The sequence below is a fragment of the Nilaparvata lugens genome, chromosome 3 (genome assembly GCF_014356525.2).
Source record: "Nilaparvata lugens isolate BPH chromosome 3, ASM1435652v1, whole genome shotgun sequence".
In the NCBI taxonomy this organism is placed as follows: Eukaryota; Metazoa; Arthropoda; class Insecta; order Hemiptera; family Delphacidae; genus Nilaparvata; species Nilaparvata lugens.
Window position 1 is genome coordinate 314,497 of NC_052506.1, and position 26,030 is coordinate 340,526.

Below are 26,030 nucleotides of genomic sequence, written 5' to 3' on the forward strand. Positions count from 1 at the left end.
TTTGACTTTCTGCTGTTGTGACTAGCTATTAGATATTAGTTTTTTTTTTTTCAATTTTTGACGTGGTCTTGTGATCACATTATGGACCTAAAATACTAAATATATTCTTGAAATTATTTATTTATTATCTGTGTTTTTATGGAATATAAGAAATATTCTCATTCCTTTGAATATTCTGAAAAGAGGAGGAGAACATGATGCATTAATAATCAATTATTGTAAAAAAACATTGGTTTTATTGATAAACTTGTCACTTGTATGAAATACAAATAATAAACCGGTTAACTGTTGACTCTGCTACTATTGTTATGTTATCAGCTCGAATTTTTCTCAAGTTCTGTAAGTTTCATTCCAGCGGAATCTCCTCTTTCACAATCTGAAAATAGTCAATTGTAATTTTACAACTGAAATAGCACTCATCAAGATAACACTTAATATATAGCTAATAAACAGTAAAATGTTGAGTAAACTGTATCTGCATGGATTATAAACAATAATGGCAACGATTTTCATCTAAATCTGAACTATAAATAAGAAGAAGATTAAGCTAATTAATTTCCAGATAAAAACCTCCATTGAAGCATCAAAGCTTTGTGTAAAAAAATATTTTAAGATCGGTACTTTCCTGTTACTAACTTAGCATGTTTCTGAAGTGGAAGTCTAATAAAATTATTTAAAATTGGCAAATTTTTCTTCACAACCCAAAAATAGAAATAAGTTATTGTTCGCTCGTAGCCTATTTGATATGATGAAAATTAATAGAATCTCTCTAATCCTCCTCAACTTGTAAAAATAATTATTATTATCATACAAAAGAGATTATTATTAATGAACGAAAATCCAAAATTAAATGCTGTAAATCACCCCGAAGACTTCTGCTACTGCAAATATTGACAACAGGGTAAACAGCTAGATGGAATTTCGATGAGCGCTACTATTCAAAAATTATTTGTCAGTCCGGGAAATTCCATCTAGCTGTTTACCCTGTTGTCAATATTTGCAGTAGCAGAAGTCTTCGGGTGAATTACAGCATTTAATTTGGATCTTCGTTTATTAATAATATTAATTTATTAGCATTTGAATAATTGCAATATCTAAGTAATTTACAAAAGAGATCTTGGTGTCTGAATCAAGGCAAAATGAATGATCGGAAAATGGGCTTAGTTTTTATTCTCATAAACATTAATATTTGTTAATTTAATGAAGGAGTCGAATATCCACGCTGGATCAGGTTTCAACTCTACCATTTCTAAATGTGAAGTACGGTAATAATAATTTTATCATTGTGTTGGGGGACTATATCAGATGGAATTTCCATTCCGAAATCGTAAAGACAATTTATTCATTTAGTTCGATTATGAGCTGTGAGTTCTCTATATTTTGAAAAGTATTATTTCAACAATCATTTATTTAGGTATTATTTCGCAAACTGTTTTCCCACTTAGGCCTATATATTGACAATTAAATTATATTAGAGATGTCAGAAGCGTGCAAGCGTGGTATTATAGAATGAAGTAGCCTAGTATCTAAGGTTAAAATGTTAGCAGGTAACTGCATTTGAAACAAAAACACTTTCATCAGTAAATCATAATTCTAAATGTTAGAATAATTTAGGATAATCCTCAAGATGAATCAAACTGGTCAGCTTCAGTTACTGATAGGTTATTTAGCTACGATTGTTCTACTTTAGGTGCAAAACTATTGATACTTTGGTTAATTACAAATTGTAACCGTTGTATTGAATGTATTTGTGTTGAGCGCATCAATACCTATATTCCACAAACAGGTAGTGTTTTTCAATTATCGTTTAATTCAATTTTCATTTATAATTTATTCCATGAACAGCCATTCTACATTTTTTTACATGAAAGGGCCATTGAGCTACATTCCACGGTCATTTCTGAAGAACTTGCACATCTCCATAGGTTCTGTACGTTCCCAATATTAGACAATAAATGATTCTTTTCTGAGCAAACAATAGTTGAATAGAAGATTCTGAATATAAATTCCTTGAATCTGTGCTACTAATTCGTAAGACAAACTATATGTAATCTAATTCAATTTCGAATTCTTCCTTGATTTAGTTTTATTGAAATTATATATTTTTGTCCAGCTTTGATTTATGTATGAGTATGCCAAAAATATAACTCTTCCATTGGACTGTATGAATAATAATAAATGTTTTATTGACAGAAATATTATTTAGAATATCCAATGAAATCTAAAAAATGAAACTGAGGACTTCTGCTACTGCAAAAGTTGACCAAATATTTGCAGTAGCAGAAGTCCTTGATTTTATTTATATAGCTTTCATTAGCTTTTTTCTTTAGAGCTACTTTTAAAATAAATAAAAATATACTAACAGATTTATATTTTTATTAAAAAAATGAATTTGTACAAAAGTAGCCCATGTAAGTGAAGTGTTTTAATATTTTTATTTATAGCTATCATTGGATATTTAAAGTAATTATGATACAGTTAGTCAACTGCAATTTATAATAAAATCTACCATCTTCCATTCTACTTTAAAGATTGAGTACTGTACTAGAAAAGAGACTTAGTATATTGTCATTCATGGAAACTGATTTTCTTTTCGCGTGTGCTATCAATTGCGCATAAAAATTTACCTTTTTATCGCATAATTATCTGAGGACTTCATTACTAAATAACTTGGGCCCGTATGCATATTAAACGGAGAAATGTCAGATGTTCGTTTAAACCCCGTATGAAACTCATTATAATAAATGCAACCATATCTACAAGTAAACGTGGTTTAGTTTTAAACGTAGTGTTAGCATATGGTCCTTAAGCTGTGTTTACACCAAAGTTATTAACAAAATGTTAGACTATCCTTATAGATTCTATTAGATTGAACATAACTTATCATATACTTGATGAACATATGTGTTTGTCAAGTTCCGTTCAATCTAATAGAATCTATAAGGATTAAGTTATTAACATTTTATTAATAACTTTGGTGTAAACGCAGCATAATTCATTTTGAACGCGTTTCCAGTCTCTGAGTCCCTCTATATGTGCTTGAACGGAGTGATAGATCTTATTTATTTCGAGGAAGTGTTTAATAGCAGAGTCCATCCACTATTGTAAGTTATTAATGTTGTTGGGTGTCATGTTCATGATGTATGTGCAAACTAACTGTGTGAATTGTTTTTCAGATATTTGCTTGTGAGTTAGAGAGGACCGGCGGGCGGGCAGAGGCTTGTTCGGACTGGACTGGACATACCTTTGCACAGAGCTTGAGGTAGTCATCGTCGGTCAGATGACTTGGCCTTTCCGGCAACGCTTTGCCTCGCCTGCGCAGCTCCTGTTGAGCCTCATTCAGATCGAGAATTGCAATCGGATCCAACTTCTGCTGACCAATTTGCTTCACCAAATATTCAATGTAATGTGTCCTAAGCAGAACAAACAACAAAACCTGTATAGTAACCAGGTCATGCCAAAAATAAAAAAAGTCTCCAACACTCAAAACCTGTACAAGAATGGAAGCGATGATAGCAATAACTGCACGTGATTCCATCTAGTTGCCCTTCACACACACTGAATCAGCCAGTTCCAGAAGAACTTATTTTAGGGGTTTGCCGCACGAGTTTCTTGCTCGACAAGTGTTTTCCGTCAAACTGTGAACTATCAAGATGTTCATGTAATGTGAGCTATATCTTACATATAAACTGAGTAGTTGAAATTTATGTTCCATTGATAAAACTCGTTGATTGTTGTGGAACTTCTCCATAATAAAAAAAGAAACTTATACAGCTGAAGATGTGTTGGTTGCTACAAGAAACTGCAGTTCTGTTATTGAATGAATAAAAGGTGGATTGACAAGAATAAAACACATTTTCTAAATAAATAGAAATAATAATCTCAGTACTTTTTTTTGAATTATTTTATCACAACATGTTTCAAAATTCATGCCATTTTCAATTTTCAAAATTTATTAAAAATTTTCATTGAAAATGGCATGAATGTTGAAACATGTTGTGATAAAATAATTCAAAAAAGGGTTGTGAGATTTTTATTTCTATTTATATTACAAGTAGCCCTAAACAGAAAAGAGACAAGTTCTCTATTATTCTTTTCCACTTCTTAATCTGATTGTCAGTCAGTAGTAATAGATAGATAATCGAATATAGATAGTGAATGTAGTAAGCCAATGAAATCAATATACTGAATTACTTTTGAGTTTTTAACAAGAAAGGTATTTTTACACATTGGTGCCCGGACACAATTAATGCTGATATTCATGTATATTATTCGCCATAAATATTAACATAAAATTTATGATTGATGTATGTTCAATAGTATTTATTTTGAACTATTTAGTGGATCAGCTCTCATAATATGGATGAGAATAAATGACTCAATAAGTCAAGTAAATTGATGGCTTAAGGTGCATTTTCGTTTGTGCGTAAATTTCCGCAGTCGACGACAACAAGCATTGTTGACATCCATATTATCCAAATTTCAAGTGTGCTAAAACAGCTGATCAAATGACTTTTCATTATTTGTGTTCTATTATTCGAAAATCAAACATTTCTAATAATATCAGCATATTCCTATTTAAAAGTATAGAAAAGTTTAAACTAAACCTCCCTCATTAAAGCATAATTGAACATAATCTTTCAGGTTACTTGGACAAATTGAAATCTACCCAATCTGAGATCCTCACCCTGTCGTGGTCGATGACGGCATTTACGCACAAACGAAACACCAGCTTTAGATAATAATTATTTAAGGAACTTACTTGTAACTTGTAGAGCAAGAAACTGAGCATGCTTAAAGGTGGTTACAAAGTGGATGTTATAGAGAATGGATGAAATAGGAATGTGAAGCAAGTCATGTGATCTATTGCTTGTACCTCTAGCAGAGCGTTGAGGTAGTGCAGCTTTGGAGTGCCATAGGGATTTGGTGGAAGATTTTTTCCTGCTCGCTTAATCACAGTTTCAAGGTCTTCTGATGTGAGGATTCCAAGTGTCTCAATCTTAAGCTTACGGACTAATCGACTTATGTATTCTATATAGTGACGTCTGAAATAGTATGATCATTCAAGTATTCTGTTATAGATTACATTAAAAGCTAAAGGTCTACTACATCAATGTTATCAAAGAGAAATAATATTACTCTTTAAAGAGTTCATTAAACTGTAGTGGGTTATCTTATATCACTTCGTAAAAAATAATACAGAGTGAGTCATATGTATGGGAACCCTTCAATAAGTTGGAGACTGTTGTAGATATAATAATGTAACTTTCAGGATAAGTTATTGGTCGAATACTCTACCTTTTGACGTACAACTGAATTTCAACCCCATATAAGGGGGTGACTTAGGGGTTGTAACTAGAATATTTTAAATGTAAACACCCATTTTGTGGTACATAATTTTAAAGGCCTTTTTGACACAAGAAAGATGGCATCGACAAAAATGTTCTATGATACTTGTATCCAAAATGGCGGCTGATTGAAGTTGTAGTTTTTAAAGAAATGAGGGTTTGTAACTCAAATATTTTGAGCGTGAACACTCATTGTGTGATACCGTACATCATTTTAAAGGCCTTCTCAAAAGTCAAAACGAGAAAGATGACATCAATGAAAATGTTCTATGATACTTTTATCCAAAATGGCGGCTGATTGAACTTTATCAATTGTTTATTTAAAAACTAAAACTTCAATCAGCCGCCATTTTGGATACAAGTATCATAGAACATTTTTGTCGATGCCATCTTTTTTCTTGTTTTAAAAAGGCCTTTAAAATGATGTACCACACAATGGGGTTTTACATTTGAAATATTCGAGTTATCACCCCTCATAAGGGGTTAAAATTCAGTTGTACGTCAAAAGGTAGAGTATTCGACCAATAACTTATCCTGAAAGTTACAGTATTATATCTACAACAGTCTCCAATTTATTGAAGGGTTCCCATACATATGACTCACTCTGTATATTAACTCAACTTGAAGTTGTTGAAAATAGGTATATAAGTTGAAGATTTCAAATAGATAATAAAACACAATAATGCATGTCAACGAATATTTGCATTGAATATGATCATCAATGTGAGGCATTAATAATGATAATACTTTCATGTATACTCAGATTTCTTGATTGTAGAATACTATCATTTTTCAATTTATTGTTGCAGAAAATTCCACTCAATGTGTAAATTTGACTAATATGGTACCGTACTCATCTCACCTGCAAAGACCGCTGAAAATGACAGGCTGAGAGCAGGTCACGTCAATCATTCCATCGGGAGTCTCTCTTTGCAATTGCATCGTACATCGAGTTCCTCTTTTCTGGTAAATCTTTTTATATTCCACATTGTTGTCCTGGGAACAATAATGTTAAAAAATGATATATTTATTCAATAAATATGCATAATATTTTGTATAGAAAAACACTTTTGAAACATTTACTTTTTAGCAGTAGCGACGTTTCGACATGTAGTTGGTCAAGCTTGCTTCAAGGCTACAATGGTATGGAGTGTATGGAGTTACCTACTCTCCATACCATTGTAATAGTATATTTCGCACCTAGGGCCGAAAATGAGACTTTTCCAGCTCGAAATCGGTTTTCAAGTCTTAAGGCCGTAGGCATCGGACTAGAAAAGATTGAGAGCCGGAAAAACATTTTTACCCATGGTGCGCTATTTTTCGCCACACAGAAAAATAAACAATATATATATATATGAGAATAATCGTTTATTATGCACTTCCAAAAACAAAAGTGGAAGGTCTTAGCTCTAGCAAATCTGAGGTAATCTGAATATCAGGAAATTGTCCAAGTATTTTTAATTTTTATTCTGATTTGTCTAAATAACCTAAAAGATTATGTTCAATTAGGTGGGAGATTGAGTTTATACTTTTCTATTCTTTCAAATGACAATAAGATGATATTATAAATGTTTTAATTATTGAATAATAAACTCAAATAATGAAAAAAATTTTGATCAGCTGTTCTAGCACACTTGAAATGTAGCGGCCGGAGAGGGTACTCTTTCCGGCCTTAGCCGGAAAGAAACCTGTTCTGACGTCAGACGAGAGTCGTCTGCAAACAATGACTTTCAGATCTACTTAGGGACTGGAAAACAGCTGCTTTTTGTGCAGTGTAGAAAAAATATTGTAATATTGAAGCAAGAGTCAATTTCCTTAGTCTGGAGATGACCAACAACGTTGTCACTGCTAAAAAGTACGTTTTTCCACTTCGAAAGTGTTTTTTATATAAAGTTCCAATTAATAGTAGAAAAAAGTGGATTTACAACACACATCATATTTTGCATTTGAAATAAGTTATTGAATAGAATATTTTAACCAGGACTTCATGAGAAACTTTTCAACTTTTTATTGAAATTTGAATTTATTGGCTGAATTTGGTTGTTTAAAGCATCAAAATAGCGTGTCTTTATTGAAAGAATAAGACGTTGATGTTCTATCTATTGCCTCGTTAACAACAATGTATTGTCATACTTCAATCAAATGACGAGAGTAAACTTTTTTCAATAGATTTGAATTTATTGATGAATCCTTATTATTGATGATGGTTTATTGATTCATTCTGAACACACTATTTTGATATTTTAAACAATAATCAACTGAATTTCGTTGTTTGAAACATCAAAATGGTGTTTTGAATAGATCGAAATGTTTTAAACAATATTATTATTGACTGCGTTTCGTTGTTTAAATCATCAGTGTCCTAATTATTGTATGTAAACAATAGTAAACTATTTGGATGTTTTAATCAATTTATCGACTGCATTTCTTTGTTTGAATCAAAATGTTTCAAACAATTTAGGGCCGGTTTCCGAGCTCGGGATTTAGCTAAGTTCTGGACTTTGAACAGCTGGAGTCAGAAAATTGGCTTTCCGAAACGGGTCGTGGTCGCAGTCCACGATTAAAGTAAATGTCCAAAAACTAGAAAATTGATCACAAAATAAAATAAAGAAAATAGTGTAAATTCTCAGCTATTTTGAATTATTTCGGAATGTTTTATTTCGTCAAGGAAAAACGTTTCCAATTATACAAATATAGTTATTTGTATATCTAGAGTGAAAGTACGACTTTTTCTCCCTGAGGGAAAAAGTTTGAAGCCCGAGGCGAAGCCGAGGGCAACAATTTTCCTGAGGGAGAAAAAGTATTTTTCGCTCGTGATGTACACAACATTTTTCCTCCATCTACATTTTTTTATAGAAACTGCAAATTAAATCATTCTAATAACTTACGTATTGGTGACAATGTTTCCTAACAACATAACCTAAAATCTAAAACCTAAAAAACGGTCGTCTGATAGGCACTGCTGATTGCGCTACCTATCGGCCAAGTGTAACAATTATATCAGCTGGGCTACCAAAAATGGCTGACTCCAGATCACGCGGTTCAGATTTGAATTGCAGAATGCAGATCAAAAATATTTGTTGGCTGGTATTTTGAATAGAATAAAATATTTAAAAATTGTATAAATTTTTATTGTCTACTAATATTAAGAATATAATATCATACATAAATATATTTCATGAGTTGATCAAATTTCTGGTTGTGGTATTGAATTCAGTTGACTCAATGACAGACACCTCTATTACGCTTTCTCATCTGAGCTTAGACCTTCTAACCTATTACCATGTAAGTTTTTAAAATAGAGATTCTTCCCATGTTATTTAAATGGAGTCACTTTTACTCCCTAGGGAGTTTTTCTGTTTTTTACTACCTAGAGCGAAAAAGTGACACTTTAGTATTATGTTTCAGGGAGTAAAGTAAGTACTTTAGACAGTAGGTGGAGGAAAAGATTATTTTACTGCGACTACGCCCTGTTTGGAAAGCCAATTTTCAGACTCCAGCTATTAAAGACTGTTATAGGTACACCTTTTTATTTATTGGATAATCGTTTTTAATATAATTGTTAAGATCATTATAAGAGTGAGAAAAAGTGGCAACTGAAATTTTTAAGTGGTCTAATAAGCGAGTTATGGTTTGTTAAGTGTAACTTTACAGATTCCGTTTTCTTTCCAGATCATAAACGGTTTCATACATTCAGTATATCATTGGCTTTGTTCTAATAAGCGTTTTTTCGCGATTAATACCGAAATATTATCGAATTTACAAAAAATGTTACTTTTTCATTTATGAACGATATGGGGAATAAAATGTTTTAGTTTAGAAAGATACATTTTTTTAAGAGAAGTTCTAATAATATAGGTAGTCGAAACCGTTTATGATCTGGAAAGAAAACGGAATCTGTAAAGTTACACTTTACAAACCATAACTCGCTTATTAGACCACTTAAAAATTTCAGTTTCCACTTTTTCTCACTCTTATAATGATCTTAACAATTATATTGAAAAAGATTATCCAATTTAAATAATAAAAAAGTGTACCAAACAGCCTTAAAGTCTAGGACTTTAAAACCGGCCTTTATTGTTTTATTATGATGTGTCAGAATCATTGTATCGCAAACCCATCTTACGTCGAGGAGCTTCTGAAGCAGCTGTGGCTCTTTGTCGCGCAGGTAGAAGAGGCAGTTGCGAGGGTGGTGCGCGTGTAGTCCGAGTTTGGCGCAGTACTCGGAGACAGTGCACTTGGTGCCCATCAGGAAAGGATTGGCGCAGCCCGAACAGAACTCGTGCTTGCAGTGCGGACAAGTCAGGTGCATACAACCGCCGCGAGACAGTGAGTACCTGTAAACGCATGTTCCATCATAAAAACTCAGTGAATATCTTTAATATGGCAAAAAAAACACTTCACATGAATGGGCTACTTTTTTACAAATTAATAAGAACAATATAAAGTTTTCATATTGTTCTTATTAACTTTAATATGACGAATGTTCAATTATCAATACTCATCCGCTGTTGTAGAATGCTAAAAGTGTAAAAGTCATTATAATTGATCAATAATTGTAAGCTCTGTACTCAATCTGGTTACTATAAATGAGAAACTTCTTAGTGGTTGAAATACTTTTCAAATTTTTATAACTGTGTTACAAAAAAGATGAATAATTCAAGGTTTCTTTTCAAAAATGATTTCACTTAAGTATTGAAAGTAAGTTGGAGAGGCTTCCCTATCATTGAGAATTTTCATTTTGAAAGTACGTACAAAACTGGGAACTTTAGGTGCTGACCAATAAACGCTCACCAGTCCAATGATATAAACAATGTGGAATTATATTAAAATTGGAATTCGATGAGTTTTAAGTATCTGGATTCAAGTGTACAGAGAGATGGAGGGCTTGATGTAGAAATAGATCATAGAATGAATTGTGGATGGATGAACTGGAGAAAAATGAGTGGTATTCTTTGCGATGAGAGAGTGAATTTTATTGTCAACTGGGGGAAAAGTGTCTTTGATCAGTATTGTGAGGCCAGCTACGTTGTATGGAACAGAAACATGGCCCATTTCAAAGAAACAGGAACGAAAGATGGAAGTAACTGACATGAGAATGTTAAGATGGATGTGTGGGGTTACAGGAAGAGATAAAATAAGAAATGAATTGATCAGAGGCACTGTAAAAGTTGGACCACTGGGAAAGAAAATGCTGGAGACAAGGATGAGGTGGTTTAGGCATGTGCAGCGACGGGAGGAGGATTATGTTGGACGAAGAGTGCAGGATTTGGCTTTGGATGGTGTAAGAGGACGAGGTAGACCTAGGATGAGGTGGGGAGATAGAATAGCGGCTGACTTGTGGGAGAGTGGTTGGAGGAGAGAGGAAGCATTGGATAGGGCTTCGTGGAGAGGCAGACTAAGAGAAAGGAATGCCCCCCATTCAAATGGGATAAGGCACAGCCAAAGAAGAAGAAGAAGAAGAAGAAGAATTCGATGAGTGTCTAGCATCTTCAATCCATTATCTTATTAGATAGTAGTCAATGGTTAGGTAAGAAGAAAAATAGCTTAGTATTACTTGGAATGTATACCTTGCCATACATTTGGGACATGTAACACCATGCTCAGCCAGATGCTGATCGATTTGGTTTTCCGGATCATTTTTTTCCAGCCATGCCGCGTAATCAGCACATGATACGCCTTCATGCTGTTTCTCCCACTGGAATTCATAAATCAATTTATTGAATATTATTGACTATAACAATTTATAGAAATATTCTTGTGATTTTTAAATTTTTTTGTGAATAACAATAATCGATGTGCATTGTATATAAGCTTATTAAGTGAGAAATTGTATTAACCTTCCGGTAGTCGCGCCCTATTCAATCACACGAGCAGTCGCGTGTTGTAATTTTTACAACATCCAATTTTCCAAGTGTTATGTACTCTGTTTACTGTCAAAACATATTAACTAGTAGTTCTGTGAACAGTAGACCTCGGCGCAGTTATAACGACGTCCCAAACCATAAGCACATCCACACTGATACACTAACTATTTATTTGATCAGATCATGCTTACACAAGATTTAATTATCATATAACGCTTTTCGGAATTCAGCGCAAGAAAACCAGAATACATCTAGGCGCCCAGAAGAGCTGTAGTTATAAGTTCTTTGCATCCTATTTAATAGTGCATAAAAATTGCATTCAATGAGGCATGCAATTTATAGTCTACACAGCTGCTAATTTTTTTTACCAAGTTACATTGAGATATTGAATTTCATGCTTCATGGCATGCAATTTATAGTCAACTTGACAGCTGATTTATGATTAATAATTTATAGTCTGATTTTCACTCTAATATTGACGTATGAAGGAAGCTCCTTTTTCCTTTTAATTATCCTTGAAATGCAAAAATTTCCAAAAAACCTTGTATATACGTCGACGCGCAATTTAAAAAGGAACATACATGTCAAATTTCATGAAAATCTATTAACGCATTTGGCCGTAAATGCGCAACATATAAACATATAAACATTTGAACATTCAAACAACTGACAGTATTGTACTTTTTACAACAGCGCGACTGCCGGAAGGCTAAAAATTCTTTACTCTTGTGATAGCTTATTTAATCATTACAGTATCATAAATTTTAGTATTTGAAATCTTAATAAAATACTTACAGGTCGCCTGCAACTGGCACATGTCATTGATCTGCAATCAGGGCAAACCAATCTCCTCTGTCTCGGATTGGCTATGAAGCCTGAAGAACACTGTGAAACAAGATCTCTCTTAATATGTAGGTAAATTATAACAAAATATTGCATTATACAGATAGTCAGAGTTAATATTTTTTACAAATTATTAAAACTCATACAGTCTTAAGCCGGGTCCATACTGAACAAACCATGTTTGTTGAAACAGTTTTATTATGTTTGACAAAAAATGTTTGCCCGTGGCCAGTGTGGACGCTTCACCAAACAAAATATTTTTTCCTACAGTTACCTTGAAAAGTGACGATTCCTAAACTGATTACAGAACGCAAAGATTCACTTTTCCGCTCTAGTGCAGGGAAAAATTTTTCTGCACTCCAGATTTGCAACATGGCAACACAAAATAGTGGTGGGTTATATGGAGGATTAGTGCACGAAAACAAAAAATAAGTTGGTAACAATGACTGTGGTTAGATTTAGATAAGAATCATTTCAATGGCTACCCTACATTTATGATAAATCCTAATCTAGAAATCCAAAACAAGAATAATGTTCATCTAAATCATAATTAAATAATCATTATTTACGAATTCTCATCATTTATTAATAAAGAAGTTCTTTTCTATTGATAATTATTATTTCAACTGCAAGAAATGAGAAAAGTAGCAAATGAATTGATACCTCCTCGCGTTCGCTACCTTTCAGCCTGCCGCTTTGCTCTGCTCCCCACGCCACGCATCAACCAAATGAGTGGTTGACCCACCCGCCACCAGGGTGCGCCTCAGTCGCCGCCACCCGTTCCTGCGTTTCTATGGCCGAGCACCGCCGGCCAATAGCAGCGCAGGTGAACTCGGGGACTGTGAATAAAAGGGGGCTACTGAGTGTTCAACAACTCTGCAACTAATGAAATTCTGCTCTCAATTATCAGACTCTTTCAACAAGAAAGAGCACGTGGCTGCAGTCTTTATAGACTTCAAAGCAGCCTTCGACACTGTGTGGCTGGATGGACTCCTCTATAAACTTTCATCTGTCTTTCCACCCCAACAGTCAGACTCTTCAAGTCATACCTTACTAATAGGTATTTTGAAGTCCAAATCCGTACCCCCTCTTCAAAAGCTTCTTCAGCTCTCACCCCATCAACAGCAGGTGTCCCCCAAGGATCTGTGCTTGGTCCTATTCTCTACTCCCTTTTCATCAACGACATGCCAGCTCTACCTTCAGTTCAAACCAGTCTCTTTGCAGACGACACCACTTTCCACTCCAGCAGCATGAATCTCGAGAGGGCGGCCAGGAATGTTCAAGAGCAGCTGAACCTGCTCACATCCTGGTGTTCATCCTGGAAGGTAGAGATAAATGCAAATAAATGCGTGGCTGTCGCCTTTTCCAGAAAATGTAAACTTCCTCCCACTCTCACAATCCATGGCCACGCCCTGCCATGGTCCCCCACCGTCAAGTATCTAGGTGTTACTCTGGACAGAAACCTTACCTTCAAACAACACATTGACGTGAAAATACAACACTGTCGTGTGCTGTTTGGACAATTATACCCCCTTTTTATCACCCCCTCTTTCCCCCTGAAGTTTCGGCTGCTCATATTCACAGCTATCATCAGGGCATACATGACCTATGCCGCCCCTGTCTGGTTCCCATACCTATCGAAGACCAATAGAAAACGACTATTTGGCCTTCAAAACAAACTCATAAGAACCATCTGCAACTTTCACTACACAGTGAACAATAGGCTACTCTATGAATATGTCTCCACTCCCCAACTGATTGACTTCATTCAGCTCACATCAAGAAAACTTCATGACACAGCATCAACGTCGTGGCGTACATCAGTAAGGCAGATGTACGAGATACCACGACCAGTTCAAACCAAAAAGCCACTCCCTTTTCAACAATGGTGGCCAGACTGATGGTCAGCAACTTGACGTTAAAGTCACCATTGTAAACAGATCGTATTCCCCTGAGGTGAACCCATCTCCATCACACTTCTCCCAAAAAAGTGAATTTGGCAAAAAAAAAAAATGAAATGTATTAATTTATAAATAAATTGTCAAATGAACAAATATATACATAAACGAAAAATAGATAAATATTCAAAGATACAAATATATTACAAATATTCAATATTATAACTGACTATTCAATCATTCGGTGATGCTTTACAACTATTCCATATTACAGAACTTGGTATTACAAAACATATTATATTATATCTTAAAAAAAAAATAAAATAAAATAAAATAAAAAAAAATAAAATAAAAAAATAAAATAAAAATTAATAAATAAAATAAAAAGCCAAATTCACTTAAGGTCTATTATCTAGGAGCAACCCAAAATTTTCAGTTCTGTTAATGCTATGAGCAGTCATAAGGCAAACCAGCCTAAGGCACTGCCAATTAGGGTGATTCACTCACCCTGTTCCACCCACAGTCAGTCAGCCCTCGATAGCACTTGCTCACTAGCAGCCTTCCACTGAAGAGCCAGAAGAGACCACCAGCCGAGACCACTACCAGAGACCACTACCAGCCGAGACCACTACCGAGACAAGGAGCAGAGCAGCGAGCAGGCCAATGAGGGAACCACGGCGAGACTAACCGCAACCTGAGGTGTCTTCCTTGTCTACTACCCAGCCGATGCCTAGGAGGAACCGAGCCGGCCGCCGAATCCAGAAGAGGAGGGCCCTACGTCGGCTTCGCCAGGTGGAGGAGAGGCTGAGGCTGTACACCGCCGCGCCAGCTGCGCCCCAAGACTTAGCGCCCCAGCCTAACAACTGGCGCGCGGGTCTGGATGCGCGGGTTGGGTGCCGAACCGACATCGGAGTGTGTGCAGCGGAAGCCTACGACCCTGCCTGCCCGGGGTTTGACCGAAGGCCCCTTCTAAACGAGGAAGTGGTCGAGGAGGTCCTCCGGCGGAGATTCGGCACGACCTCTGGCTAGTAGATCACCGGTCAGCCCTCTCCGTAGCCTGGGTAAACCAGAGTGGAGACTGCGAACCATTGACTTGAGCTCCTGCTGGCCTGCTCTCGCACCAGACGGACCTGCCCGGGACCCTCGCGCGGCGTGGTATCGCGCCAGTCGACGATTACTAAACATCTAGCCTGCCTTGGTCCCTTTTAGGGCCACCAGCAACAATCTTGGTCCCTTTTCAGGGCCACCAGCAACAAACTTGGCCCTTTGCAGGGCCACCAAAAGTAATTTTTTCAGACAGTGGTAACAAACCCCTCGCTCGACCCGACTGACTAGCCCAATTGATGAACGAGCCACACCTTCCGCCATATCAATACATTACAAAATTCGAATTTTGAGGTTAAATGATTACCGTTCGATATTCATATAAATAGAAATAATAAAAAACATAAGAATACTGCAATAATATTCTCTGTTGTCCATGTTATTTTCATAAATATTTCTCAGTTTACATTGAGCATTTTTCTCGGTAATTTGAGCAAAAGTCTAAATTTCTGAATCGTGTTTCAGTAATTTTTAGCTGGATGAAACAAACTTAGGTACGATTCTTCCCGCTAGGTCGTGTGCTTGTCGGTTCAGCCATCTTGTTGTGTTCAGCCATTTTGCAGCTCGGTTCCGCCAACAAGCTGTTGGCGTGTATTTTGAATGTGAATTTTTTGTTTTATCTGTATTTTTTCTGATTCTTGAATGAATAAAAATGAGAACTTTGGCTGAGAATTTTCAACTTCAATTGGATTATTAATTTTTAAATGAATTAAGGTTGTTATTAATAACAGCATCACACCCAAAAACATTTGATGGATTTCAGCCATCATTTTACCCATAATCATTTAATCAACCACTTCTCATATTCAATGGTACCTGTAGGAAAAGTTTAATGTGAAATACGTGAGCAAAGTTCGTCTGCTGCACTCAAGAAGCCATTCTGCCCTCGCCTACGGCTCGGGCGTAAACGTTTCTTTCGGTGCAGCAAACTGTCACTTAATAACTAATATAAAATCACTTTAAAATGGCATCAAAATGTTGAAATATGTTGTGATAAAATAATTCAATAGGGTACTGAGATTTTTATTGTTATTTCTATTTATATAAAATATGATAAGTGGTGAGAACAGGTTTTTATGTTTTACAGCAAACACTGAAAATGTTTGGAAAAACAGTATTTTTTGTATGACAAACAATGATTGTCCAAACTTTTTAAAATGTTTGGCCCTAAGCCCCTCAACAAACATGTTTGCCGAACATTTGTTCAGTGTGGACACGGCTTTAGGAAAGAGGTTATATGTTTGGCACTGTTGTTGTTTCATCAAAAATATTGATGATTAAATCAATTTATAAAGATATTATAATTATGTGATAATGATAAAGTTCCAAATACAGCATTAATTTCCATACATACAGGTAAAACAATTAACAAGATTTTAGTCATATATTGTAAACATAACATATGAACTAACTGTAAAAAAGTGCTACTCCAAGGACTGCCAAAGGTGATCTAGACAATGAATTAATAAATTATATCAACTAGCAGGTGACCCGTGCTTCGCAAGGGTCTAATTAAAAAATTGACAAACACAAAACTTGACCTACTGAATCTTGAAGAATTAAAATAGCCTTAAAACCATCCTCGGTAAATCAAGAATCTATGGTACGGTACGGTATGAACATTTCAAACTAATCAGTCCAGCAGTTCAGACTTGATGATACGTTATTTTTTAATTTCTTTTCCCGTAGATGTATGCGCCAACTCTTTCCTTTATTATATTATAGATACATCAATTATTGATGTAGTCCCAAATACAAGTAATTTCAATATACAATATACAAATCATTGTTGGTTATCTTGGTTTCACTAATATTATTACTATCGTATTTTGCTAACTTTAAAGTGAAAAAACACTCACATTCTTCTGGTGTGGCAAATAAATCCATATAGAATGCTAGTGCCACACCAAAAAAAAATGTGTTTTTCACTTTAAGTTATCAAAATACAATAGTAATTATAAATTTATGGCATCATGTTAATTTAATTTTATTTGTATATCTCTTCTTACTTGACTAGAATTGAAGCAGAATAAGTTAAGCGCAACTCACTGCCAACACACAAGGAATCTTATGTTGGCAGTGACAAATATTACATTGATAATTATTGTTGTGCAAGTTACAATCAATGTCTATTTGTAGGTAATTTTATATTGCATACTCTAGTGATTGTATTGTACAAGTATTTGTATGTGATTTTTAACAATAAAATACCATACAATTCAATTCAATTTTCAAAATCTATTATCAGTCATGATAATCCCAACATGATAATCCCAACATGAGTTGGGATTATCTGTCAGTCTTAACTTGGGAATACATCCCAAACATTTGTTGTGGTGGCCTTTTTTCTCTGCTTCAGCAGACATATTCATAATTGGTATTGAATAGGTGTGATCATTGAATTGCTATTAAGGGAATTCATAACAATGTGAAATTATCAGTTTAATATTATCATCAACATTTTTATATATGTTTGCTTTTAAAATGTGATTTTTTGTTTGAAAATAGTGTTTTGTGTTTCAAATTTTCTTGATTTTGAACTTTATAAAATAGAAACTTAGGAAGTGGAAGTGCAAATTTTTAGTGAGAAAACAAGAAGAACCCAATACATAACCTATTAACTTGAGTGTTGATAGGAAATTACATTGGGTAATACGGCAAGGCAGAACATCCGAAAGGATCTCTCTGCCAATAAAAGCCATACGAATAAATAAAAATAGAATAACAATGGGAACCGATATCAGTCCTTCTTACCTTTGCACACCATTTGAAATTGGGATCTTGCATGAGAGTGCGGTCTCTGAGCTTCCTCTGGAAGAGCTCATGAACGGCGGGCTCGAGGAAGCCCTTGAGCTGGATGTCGAGGTTGCTGAAGTAGTTGAGAGCCTGGTCGCCGTCACAGGAGTCCAGGTTGGGTTGCTTGCAGAACGGGCACACGCAGTCGTTGATGTTGCGCTCTGTTATCTGCAGAGTAAAGTAATGCGTCGCGCACCCTAAGCAGCAGAAATGCTCACACTCGAGCATGGAAATCATCTGAAATTTACAAATAAATAATAGGTATAATTTATAATAAAGGCTATTTCACATCCCCGTAGCGTAGCTTGAATATGTCTTTTAGAAGATGTTCGAGATACGACATATCTCCCAGTGGCGGCTCCTCTTAAGGTTGCAAGGTTGCACAACCCCCAAAAAATCAGGCAATAGAAAGATACTTTTAAAACATCTTAATAGCACCTCGATTTGATGGTCATATAATTAGAAATTATTTTCTCGATTCCGACAAAATTCATACAGCAGAAAGCCAGAACATATAGTCCAACATTTTGAATATGCGCGGTTCGAAGAAGGAACGCATAGCATTTGCAACCCCCTATGACGCGTCGCTTATATGGGAGAAATAAAATTAGGCCCGCCGCAAAGTAGACCCACGCTAATCCACGAAAAGCAATCTACGCCGTGGGATGTTTTGTAAACCATTGCTATAGAATTATTCATAATCAATCAGCTGACAAGTGGAATTCATTGCATGCATTACACAGATGTCTGGAGAAGCCTAGCAATGGTTTACAAAACATCCCACGGCGTGGATTGCTTTTAGTGGATTAGCGTGAGTCTACTTTGCGGCGGGCCTAACATAGTGCTGGCAAACCAGTTGGTTGCTATGACAACGGAAGGCATTTTGAGGAACGCATGGTTGCAGCGTTCCTACAACCCAGTCATTGTATAGAAACTAACAATACGATACCAACAATATCGACCTATGAAGACTAACTTCGATAGTGGATAGTATCACACTACAGACGACGAGAGGACAGACAACGTTGGGAAGTTTTTTTTTTTGTTTTGATTTGAGGATATTAAATATATTTGTGCTATATGTTGTCTTTCCAGGCTAATTATAAAGAATGATAGATGTTTCTATCAGTTTTCTAAACAGTTTTGGGTTTTCTATTTCTATTTTATTTATTGTTCGAATCTTGCAACTTACTATGCATTTCCTTGTTATCTCTTACAGCTACTTGGAATATTAAATTGAGAAAAAATTTATATAGCCTAATTCAAGTACCTATATGCTGTAATTTAATAAAATAATCATCCCAGTTTATTGCTTTCTTATTTACTATGAAAGTTAGGATTGATATATGCAACCTCCAAACTATATTTACACCAGCCGCCACTGATATTTCTTAATGTTAATCTGTTCATTTAAACCCGGCAGAGTGAAGATCATAAAGATCTACAACATCAGAAGATACGACAGCTTTGTCTTTCAAAAGACGTATTTCAAGCTACAATTTGTCGGTGTGAAATAACCTTGAGATGGTTACGCAGCCTTAGCAACAGAAATGCTCACACTCCAGCATTGAAATCATCTGAAATTACAATAATATAATTTTCACGTATAATTCATAATAAAGGCTATTTCACATCGCCGTAGCATATAGCTTGAATACGTTTTTAGAAGATGTAGGAGATACGACATATATCCTAACGTTAATCTGTTCATTTAAAACCGGCGTTCATTTAAACCATTTTACATTAGAAGATACGGTGGCTTTGTGTTTCAAAAGACGTATATAGCTACACTTTGTCAGTGTGAAATAACCTTTATATCAAAAAGCAGATAAAAAAAAAGCAGAAATGCTCACACTCCATCATTGAAATTTTCAAATGAAGAATATTCTAATGTTAGTCCAGTCAAGGAAAGGTTATAGAGGGAAAGGTTGGGAAGACAATTTTTGACCCCGCAGTTCTGTTTAGGGTAGTAAGGAGGTAAACATATCGAAAGTCCCCACCCCTACCCACTGTGCTAAGGAGGTGGGGGTGGTTTAAAGGTACCATTTTTTGGTCTCTCGCATAAAACTCAAAAACTATGTATCCATCGATTTTTAAAAAGTTATAAGAGCAAAAATAGAAAAAAATTGTTGGTGAACGTGTTTTTTCAAAAATATCACATCCTCAAGTGCGGATATCTTGAAAACTAGAGGAGATATGAAAAAAGTTGTAGAAAAAATATTGTAGGAAATTATGTAAGCTTTAATTTATTATATGACAGTCAAGTCCTTGAGATACATTAGTCCCCCTTAGCACAGGGGGTAGGAGTGGGGACTTTTGATATGTTTACCTTCTTACTACCCTAAACAGAACTGCGGGGTCAAAAATTGTCTTCCCAACTTTTCCCTCTATACCCTTTTTGAGCATTCATTGCCTGGACTATGTATACTTTATAATTAATAATCATCAAGTAAATTGGAATGATGTGGTTAATTCCTATGAAAGCTAGATATCACCTGGCCACTTGGCATTTGGTTTTTACTTTTAAACTATCTGGAACTAATTGATAAGTATAATAATTGATTCCTAAATTGATATATTTTAATTTTATTTCATTAATAGTAGTAACTCTATATAGAAAAAGTGATCTTATTATTTAAAAATTCGACTGAGTCACTGTCGATGTAGAATTGACTGTCGAATTTGAAAAAATATGTTTGTTTCTATTTATTATCTTATTATATTCTCAATTAAAACAATTTAACCATTATTTAGCTACAGATTTTTATTTGTTTCTCTAACCTGTTTCATGGTATATTTTTCAGCGCAGAGTTGGCACTCTTGTTGGAGCAGTGCCAATGCAGCTGGAAGAGAGCTGCATTCCTTGGCCGTCGACAGACTCAGCTCCCGCTCGAATTCCAACTCCATCAGCTGAACTGCCAGCTCTGCTTGGTCGTAAGTCTCAACAAATCCCTCAGCTAGGTAACGTCTCGCTTGTCTCTGTCCAATTAAATCAACAAAACGTTACATTTTAGATACAGTCATCTAATATTTCCGAAAAATGAAGTTAAAGGGAAGCTTGTCGGCAATTATGTACAAAAAGCTACTCAGTGTAAGCGAAAGAGGCTTAGAACTTGGAAAGTATTCACTCGCAATAAATATTTTCACCCGGTTGCATGTAGGTCTATTGAGTTTAACCTCTATTAAATTACAGTGAATTTCAATGATAAAATCAGATGATGTTCTTGATAGGATCAGTGGTTAATCACGATTAAACGTAATAGAGGTTCGTTCAATCAGACCCATCCATGTCTTTTATCGCCAATACAGCCGGATAGCAAAAATAAATAGAATAGAAATATTCATTGATAATAGCCTTTGTCTTTGTGAACGTGATATTTTCGAGCTCAAAATTTATGTGTTTTCATAGAATTATTTTGTGAATTTGAAGTTTGTTTCATGTTTTTACGAAAGTTTTATTATTAATCTATCTAAATTTGAAATTGTTTGTTTTATTTTGATTTGTATATTCAGATTGAGATTTAGGGCTGTTTGCACAGTGCCAGTTTAAACTAAATTCAATCTTAAACTAGATTAAATATAGATTCATTCGAGAAACAACATGGTTTTCATTATAATAATTTATTGTTATAATGTGATTTATTTTGAGTTTAAGCCAACAGCTGATTGAATTCAGTTTAAGCTTTCACTGTGCAAACGGCCCTGAGTGTATAAATTGAAATGGACTACATAATATTTGGACAATTTAAGACAAAATTATGAAATTGAAGAAGTTTTGGGCAAAAGCATGTTTTTTCTTTTCCAACTACTGTATTGTTTACTCTTTCCAATAAATAAATAAAATATTGACAATAATTCAATTAATTACCACACGTAGATTTTGATCCGAAGATAATAATTTGGACTAATTAGATTGAATAGCAATACTTCCATTTCATTTTCCAGCATTGAGCCTCGCATAAACGACGTAAAAGGGTAAACGCGTAAACGTAAACGCGTTAACGACGTAAAAGAGTAAACGCTTAAACGTAAACGCGTTAACGACGCGGGATGAGTGCGTTAATACGGGGAGTGATGGCACGTGATGACAACAGGAGGGGGACAATTTGAACCAAGGGGCGATTGCTGAGATCGGGTCTGGCTAACCCCGGCGCAACGTTGGTCTAGCGCAACTTTGGTCTCGGCTAAAAAATCGGTTTGCTGAGATCGAGTTTAGTCGTCGGTCATCTCTTGGTCGAGAGCAACTTTGATCCATGGGTTTAGCCAGACCGAGGCGCAACTGGAGGAATCCACAGGGAATTATTGTCGCAATGTTGGCAACAGCCATCTCGAATGCTACTTTGGATCTCACACACTGTCTTTGGGTATTGCTTTTGCACTCTCTCACTCACATTCACTCACTCTCCCATCATTCACTTCTTTCTTGTTTTTTCCTTCTTCTCCTTCTTCTTCTTCTTCTTCTTCTTCCCCCCACACTCTCTCTCTGGAAGATGAAAAAAATCAATCAATCTCATTCTCTCTCACTCTCTCTCTCTTTCCCCCACTTACTCCCATTTTCTCTCTTTTTCAGTCTCGATCCTTTCTTGACTGTCATTTTAATGATCATCTGCGATTAGATTAATCTTCTAAACTATTTCAAATGTCGTTACAGTGAACACATGAACAACTCTCCACCTTTTGGTGTTCATTTGGAATTCATTTTCATTTATTTCAAAAATTTATTTTTTTACTAGCGTATTGTCCAGCTAGGAATTTAATGTAATATTTTTTCATTACTAAAAAATAATAGCTATCGCCGCAACGCTATGTACAATGCGACATGATGCTGCAGTACTCACATAAATCGCCAGTCTCTCTGTGGACTAAAATCAGCAAAAAATCTTAGTTTTAAATTCGGACACCGTACTGGCCGACTTGAGGTATTGGTTCGTAATGATCCAAATATTCAAGATAATCCATTATTCACTACATCCACTCACAAAATCACTTCCACAGCAAGGATCACGCAAACGAAGGGTCGCTCATCACGGTCTGGACTCAACTCAATAGTTCAATTATGCAATGCAGACTATTTCTGCATCCCGTGATGATGCAAGCAAACGCAGCTGCCTCCAATTAGCAACAATCAACCCCACATAGATATTATCATCTCACACTCTCTTAGAATTACAACGTATTTAATACAGTTCTCCTTCATTATTGATGTAGGTGCAGTTCCATATTATGTTTAAACCAATTATAGCCATTTAATCAATAATAATTAATTAATCGATACTATCGTAGCCCAGATTCGTAGAAGGTAATTGACCACTGATAGAAATTGAGTAAAAGGAATTGGCTTCCAATTTAATATTTTTTCAGACATTGTTTTAACCAAAATATATATAATAATTATAAGTGCTGAGAGAATGATGATAAAATTATGGGCTACACAGTGAATGGACTAGTGCGTACTGCCAGAGACAAATAGATAGGTAACTTTCAAACAGTATCTTTACTCTATGGAACTGCGTAAAGCAAATACTTCAGAAAGATCTTTTTGAAGTAAGTAAGTTTTGTTTTTACCATATTTAACAATTGAAAGTTCAATATAACATGTATTGATACTTGTTCATTCAGTTTCATGCATGAATATGAATAGATCATGTATGTAAATCGGTTGATGTGATTGAAACGTAGTTCCCTAACAAATGCTACAGCACCTTTTTTTTAGTATGGTACCCACAAAATGTCCCAGTTATGTTATGATTAAAGAGTAGTTTCCACCGGGGACAGGAGGATATACAAATCTCCAGTAATATCTGGGAACATGGATATCCCTCCCCCCAATATATATATTTTGCACTTGAGTAAAGATCATGAAAATCATAGGTTTGAAGACTATAACTTTGAAACAATTTTTTGAAACAATTGAATGACTAATTAAATTATATTTCCATTCTATTTGTTATATGAACTTGTCATAGGCCTATGATATATTATTTTCTATGAAAAATTAAATAATATTAGCCCTGAACATAAAGAAACTTCATTATTAGGATGTAGTTTTTCAAGTAGAATTGCTTGAAATCATACCAAATTGAGGGTAATTTTCTAAAATTTTCCGGGGAGGCCCCCAGACCGCCTTCTCGTGAGAGGTATAGAATTTTCTTGTTGTTTGAAGGTGTTTTCATTTTCACTTTCTTATGTTATAATATTTTAAACATCAGTGGAAAAACATTTCAAATATGACTTTATGGGTAATGAAATTGTTCAGTATATGTAGATTACTATTGTATTGGAAGTCCGAATAGACATGGATTCCATTCCATTTTATTTCATGATTTGTTTTATTTGTCTAAAATTGATTTGATTCCTGCTATTTTCATTACATTATTCTCCAGTGATTTCGCTCAAAAATAGGAAAACTTCCATCTATGATATTCTATTTCTAGAATTCTTCAAAACAATGAAAACACAAAATTCAAACAAAATTATTTTCACATAAATACAGGAGTAAGCAAATTTGAATAATTGGTTAATTTGAATACATCTATGATAATATATACATCTATATAGATTGTTAGATTCAATGTTGCTTCCCAGTTTTATCAACATGCGAATAAAAACCTGCACTTCTATGAAAGGTGATAGCTTACAAGATAGAAAACAAAACATGTATGGATGGAATGAGGACGCTCTGATTTGTACAGTACAAGCACAAATTTGAAAACGAAGACTTCTCTCTAAAAATCGCAAAGCAACGAAAATACATTATGGGGTATTGAGACTCACCTCTCTATTCAAAATAGGATCATTTGTGGTTGTTGAGTCATCCAAGTTTTGGTTGGCAACCTCTCCAATGGGGCTCTCCCTTTTTTATAATTGGTTTCTCCTTCTCTGTTATTCGTATTTTCAAGTTTCTCAATTTCAACAACGAGATTCTCTTTTATTGAGCTCTGATCATTCTCTGCTTCCTCCAAATTTTCATCTTCCACCTCACTCTCCTCTATCGGTTCTTCTCCGATCTCTTCCTCTACTTCCTCCACTTCTTCTTCCTCCTCCTCAATTTCCTCCGCCTCCTCCTCTTCTTCTTCTGTCTCTAGTTCTCCTGTTGCATCTATTGCTCTTCCAATATTCGCTTGGACATCTGCTGTGTGTGTAACTTGAACCTGTACCACAGGGGCTTCAGCATCCTTGTTTCTGAAGACTTGTTCATCTGCCGTATTCTGCGTTCTATTTCCGGAATTCAGCTTGAGTTTTTCAGTGTTATAATTCCTTTCCAAGCTATTCTTCGCTGATGAAGGGTTAGTATCTTTGAACACTACGGTATTCTCAACAATATCTTTCAGTCTTTCCAAAGTTACGTCCCGCGTTATGGGAGTGATTTCTTTCTCACTTGAGATCAGAGTAGGTTGAATTTCTATCTCTCTCTGATCGGCCACAACTCCCTTATTAGTTACATTTGATAAACCTGAGTCTTGCTCTTTTGAATCATGGAGAGTCGATTGTGGAAGTACAGTGACTGGTGCCGTTTGCACGGGAACACTTTCAACTTCTTCTTCAGCTTCATAAAACTCGCTCTCAGCATTATCTCTGATTCAGAAGAGAAGCTCAGGCGCTTTGTTGGCAGAGGTGATTTTGATGATGAATCGAACGATTTGGAATGTTCATCAACAGCTTTTGTTTGTGTCGGAGTAGTTCTGTCACCCAAAACGTTTGAAAATAGACTAAAAACTATTCTATCCAAGACTTGGTCGTCCGAGAGGCTGGCTTTGAGCAAATCCAAAATCTCCGCTCGACTTTCTGCGATCGAAGAACTAGTTTTCTGTGAACTGTACTTGAATAGGACTCCAACAACCTCTCCGAAATTGGAGTGGATGGTGAAGAATTGGCGTGACGTCATTGTTGGGAAATGAATAAAGATGCTCTCGTCACTTGTTTCATTTTTATCGAGATCTTGGGTTATGATGATTGTTTGATTCACATTTACTGGAACAATTGGCTCTTCATAAGTTATTAATATCTTGAATACGGTATCACCTATTGGACTCTGGAGTGTATCACAAAAACTCCTCTGTATCCTCATCTTCATTGTCATCAGTCTTTGTATCATTCTCGGACGAATATAACAGTTCTTACAAATATCTCTTCAAAATACTTCCCATTTGTAGAGTCTTTTGAAACAGCCTCTG

At 35.3% G+C, this 26,030-nt stretch overlaps 1 protein-coding gene across 2 annotated transcripts; it reads right to left on the bottom strand.

The window, feature by feature from the left end:
* Positions 1-213: 213 nt before the first annotated feature.
* On the bottom strand, positions 214-25,836 carry LOC111048206 (E3 ubiquitin-protein ligase lubel). Of its 2 annotated transcripts, none has more exons than XM_039422564.1 (9): positions 24,631-25,836; positions 20,638-20,835; positions 17,815-18,093; positions 12,011-12,100; positions 10,919-11,046; positions 9,475-9,685; positions 6,211-6,344; positions 3,245-3,413; positions 214-376 (listed from the first exon to the last, which is right to left on the bottom strand). In XM_039422564.1, exons 2-9 carry the CDS (start codon positions 20,761-20,763, stop codon positions 347-349), a joined length of 1,167 nt encoding a protein of 388 aa, XP_039278498.1. In that variant the 5' UTR covers positions 20,764-20,835; positions 24,631-25,836; the 3' UTR covers positions 214-346. The 2 variants fall into 2 exon arrangements, with proteins under 2 accessions (XP_039278498.1, XP_039278499.1); XM_039422565.1 differs by lacking the exon at positions 3,245-3,413 and adding an exon at positions 4,877-5,045.
* Between the last annotated feature and the right edge of the window lie 194 nt (positions 25,837-26,030).

Bases quoted from the DNA above. Each gene is read 5' to 3' on its own strand.
- LOC111048206 (XM_039422564.1), bottom strand. From the start codon at position 20,763: ATGGAGTTGGAATTCGAGCGGGAGCTGAGTCTGTCGACGGCCAAGGAA. The intron at 3,414-6,210 runs GTGAGATGAGTA...TGTTCTGCTTAG, and splicing joins ATTTTCAGCGGTCTTTGCAG to GACACATTACATTGAATATT. The intron at 377-3,244 runs GTATGTCCAGTC...GACTATTTTCAG, and splicing joins ACCTCAAGCTCTGTGCAAAG to ATTGTGAAAGAGGAGATTCC.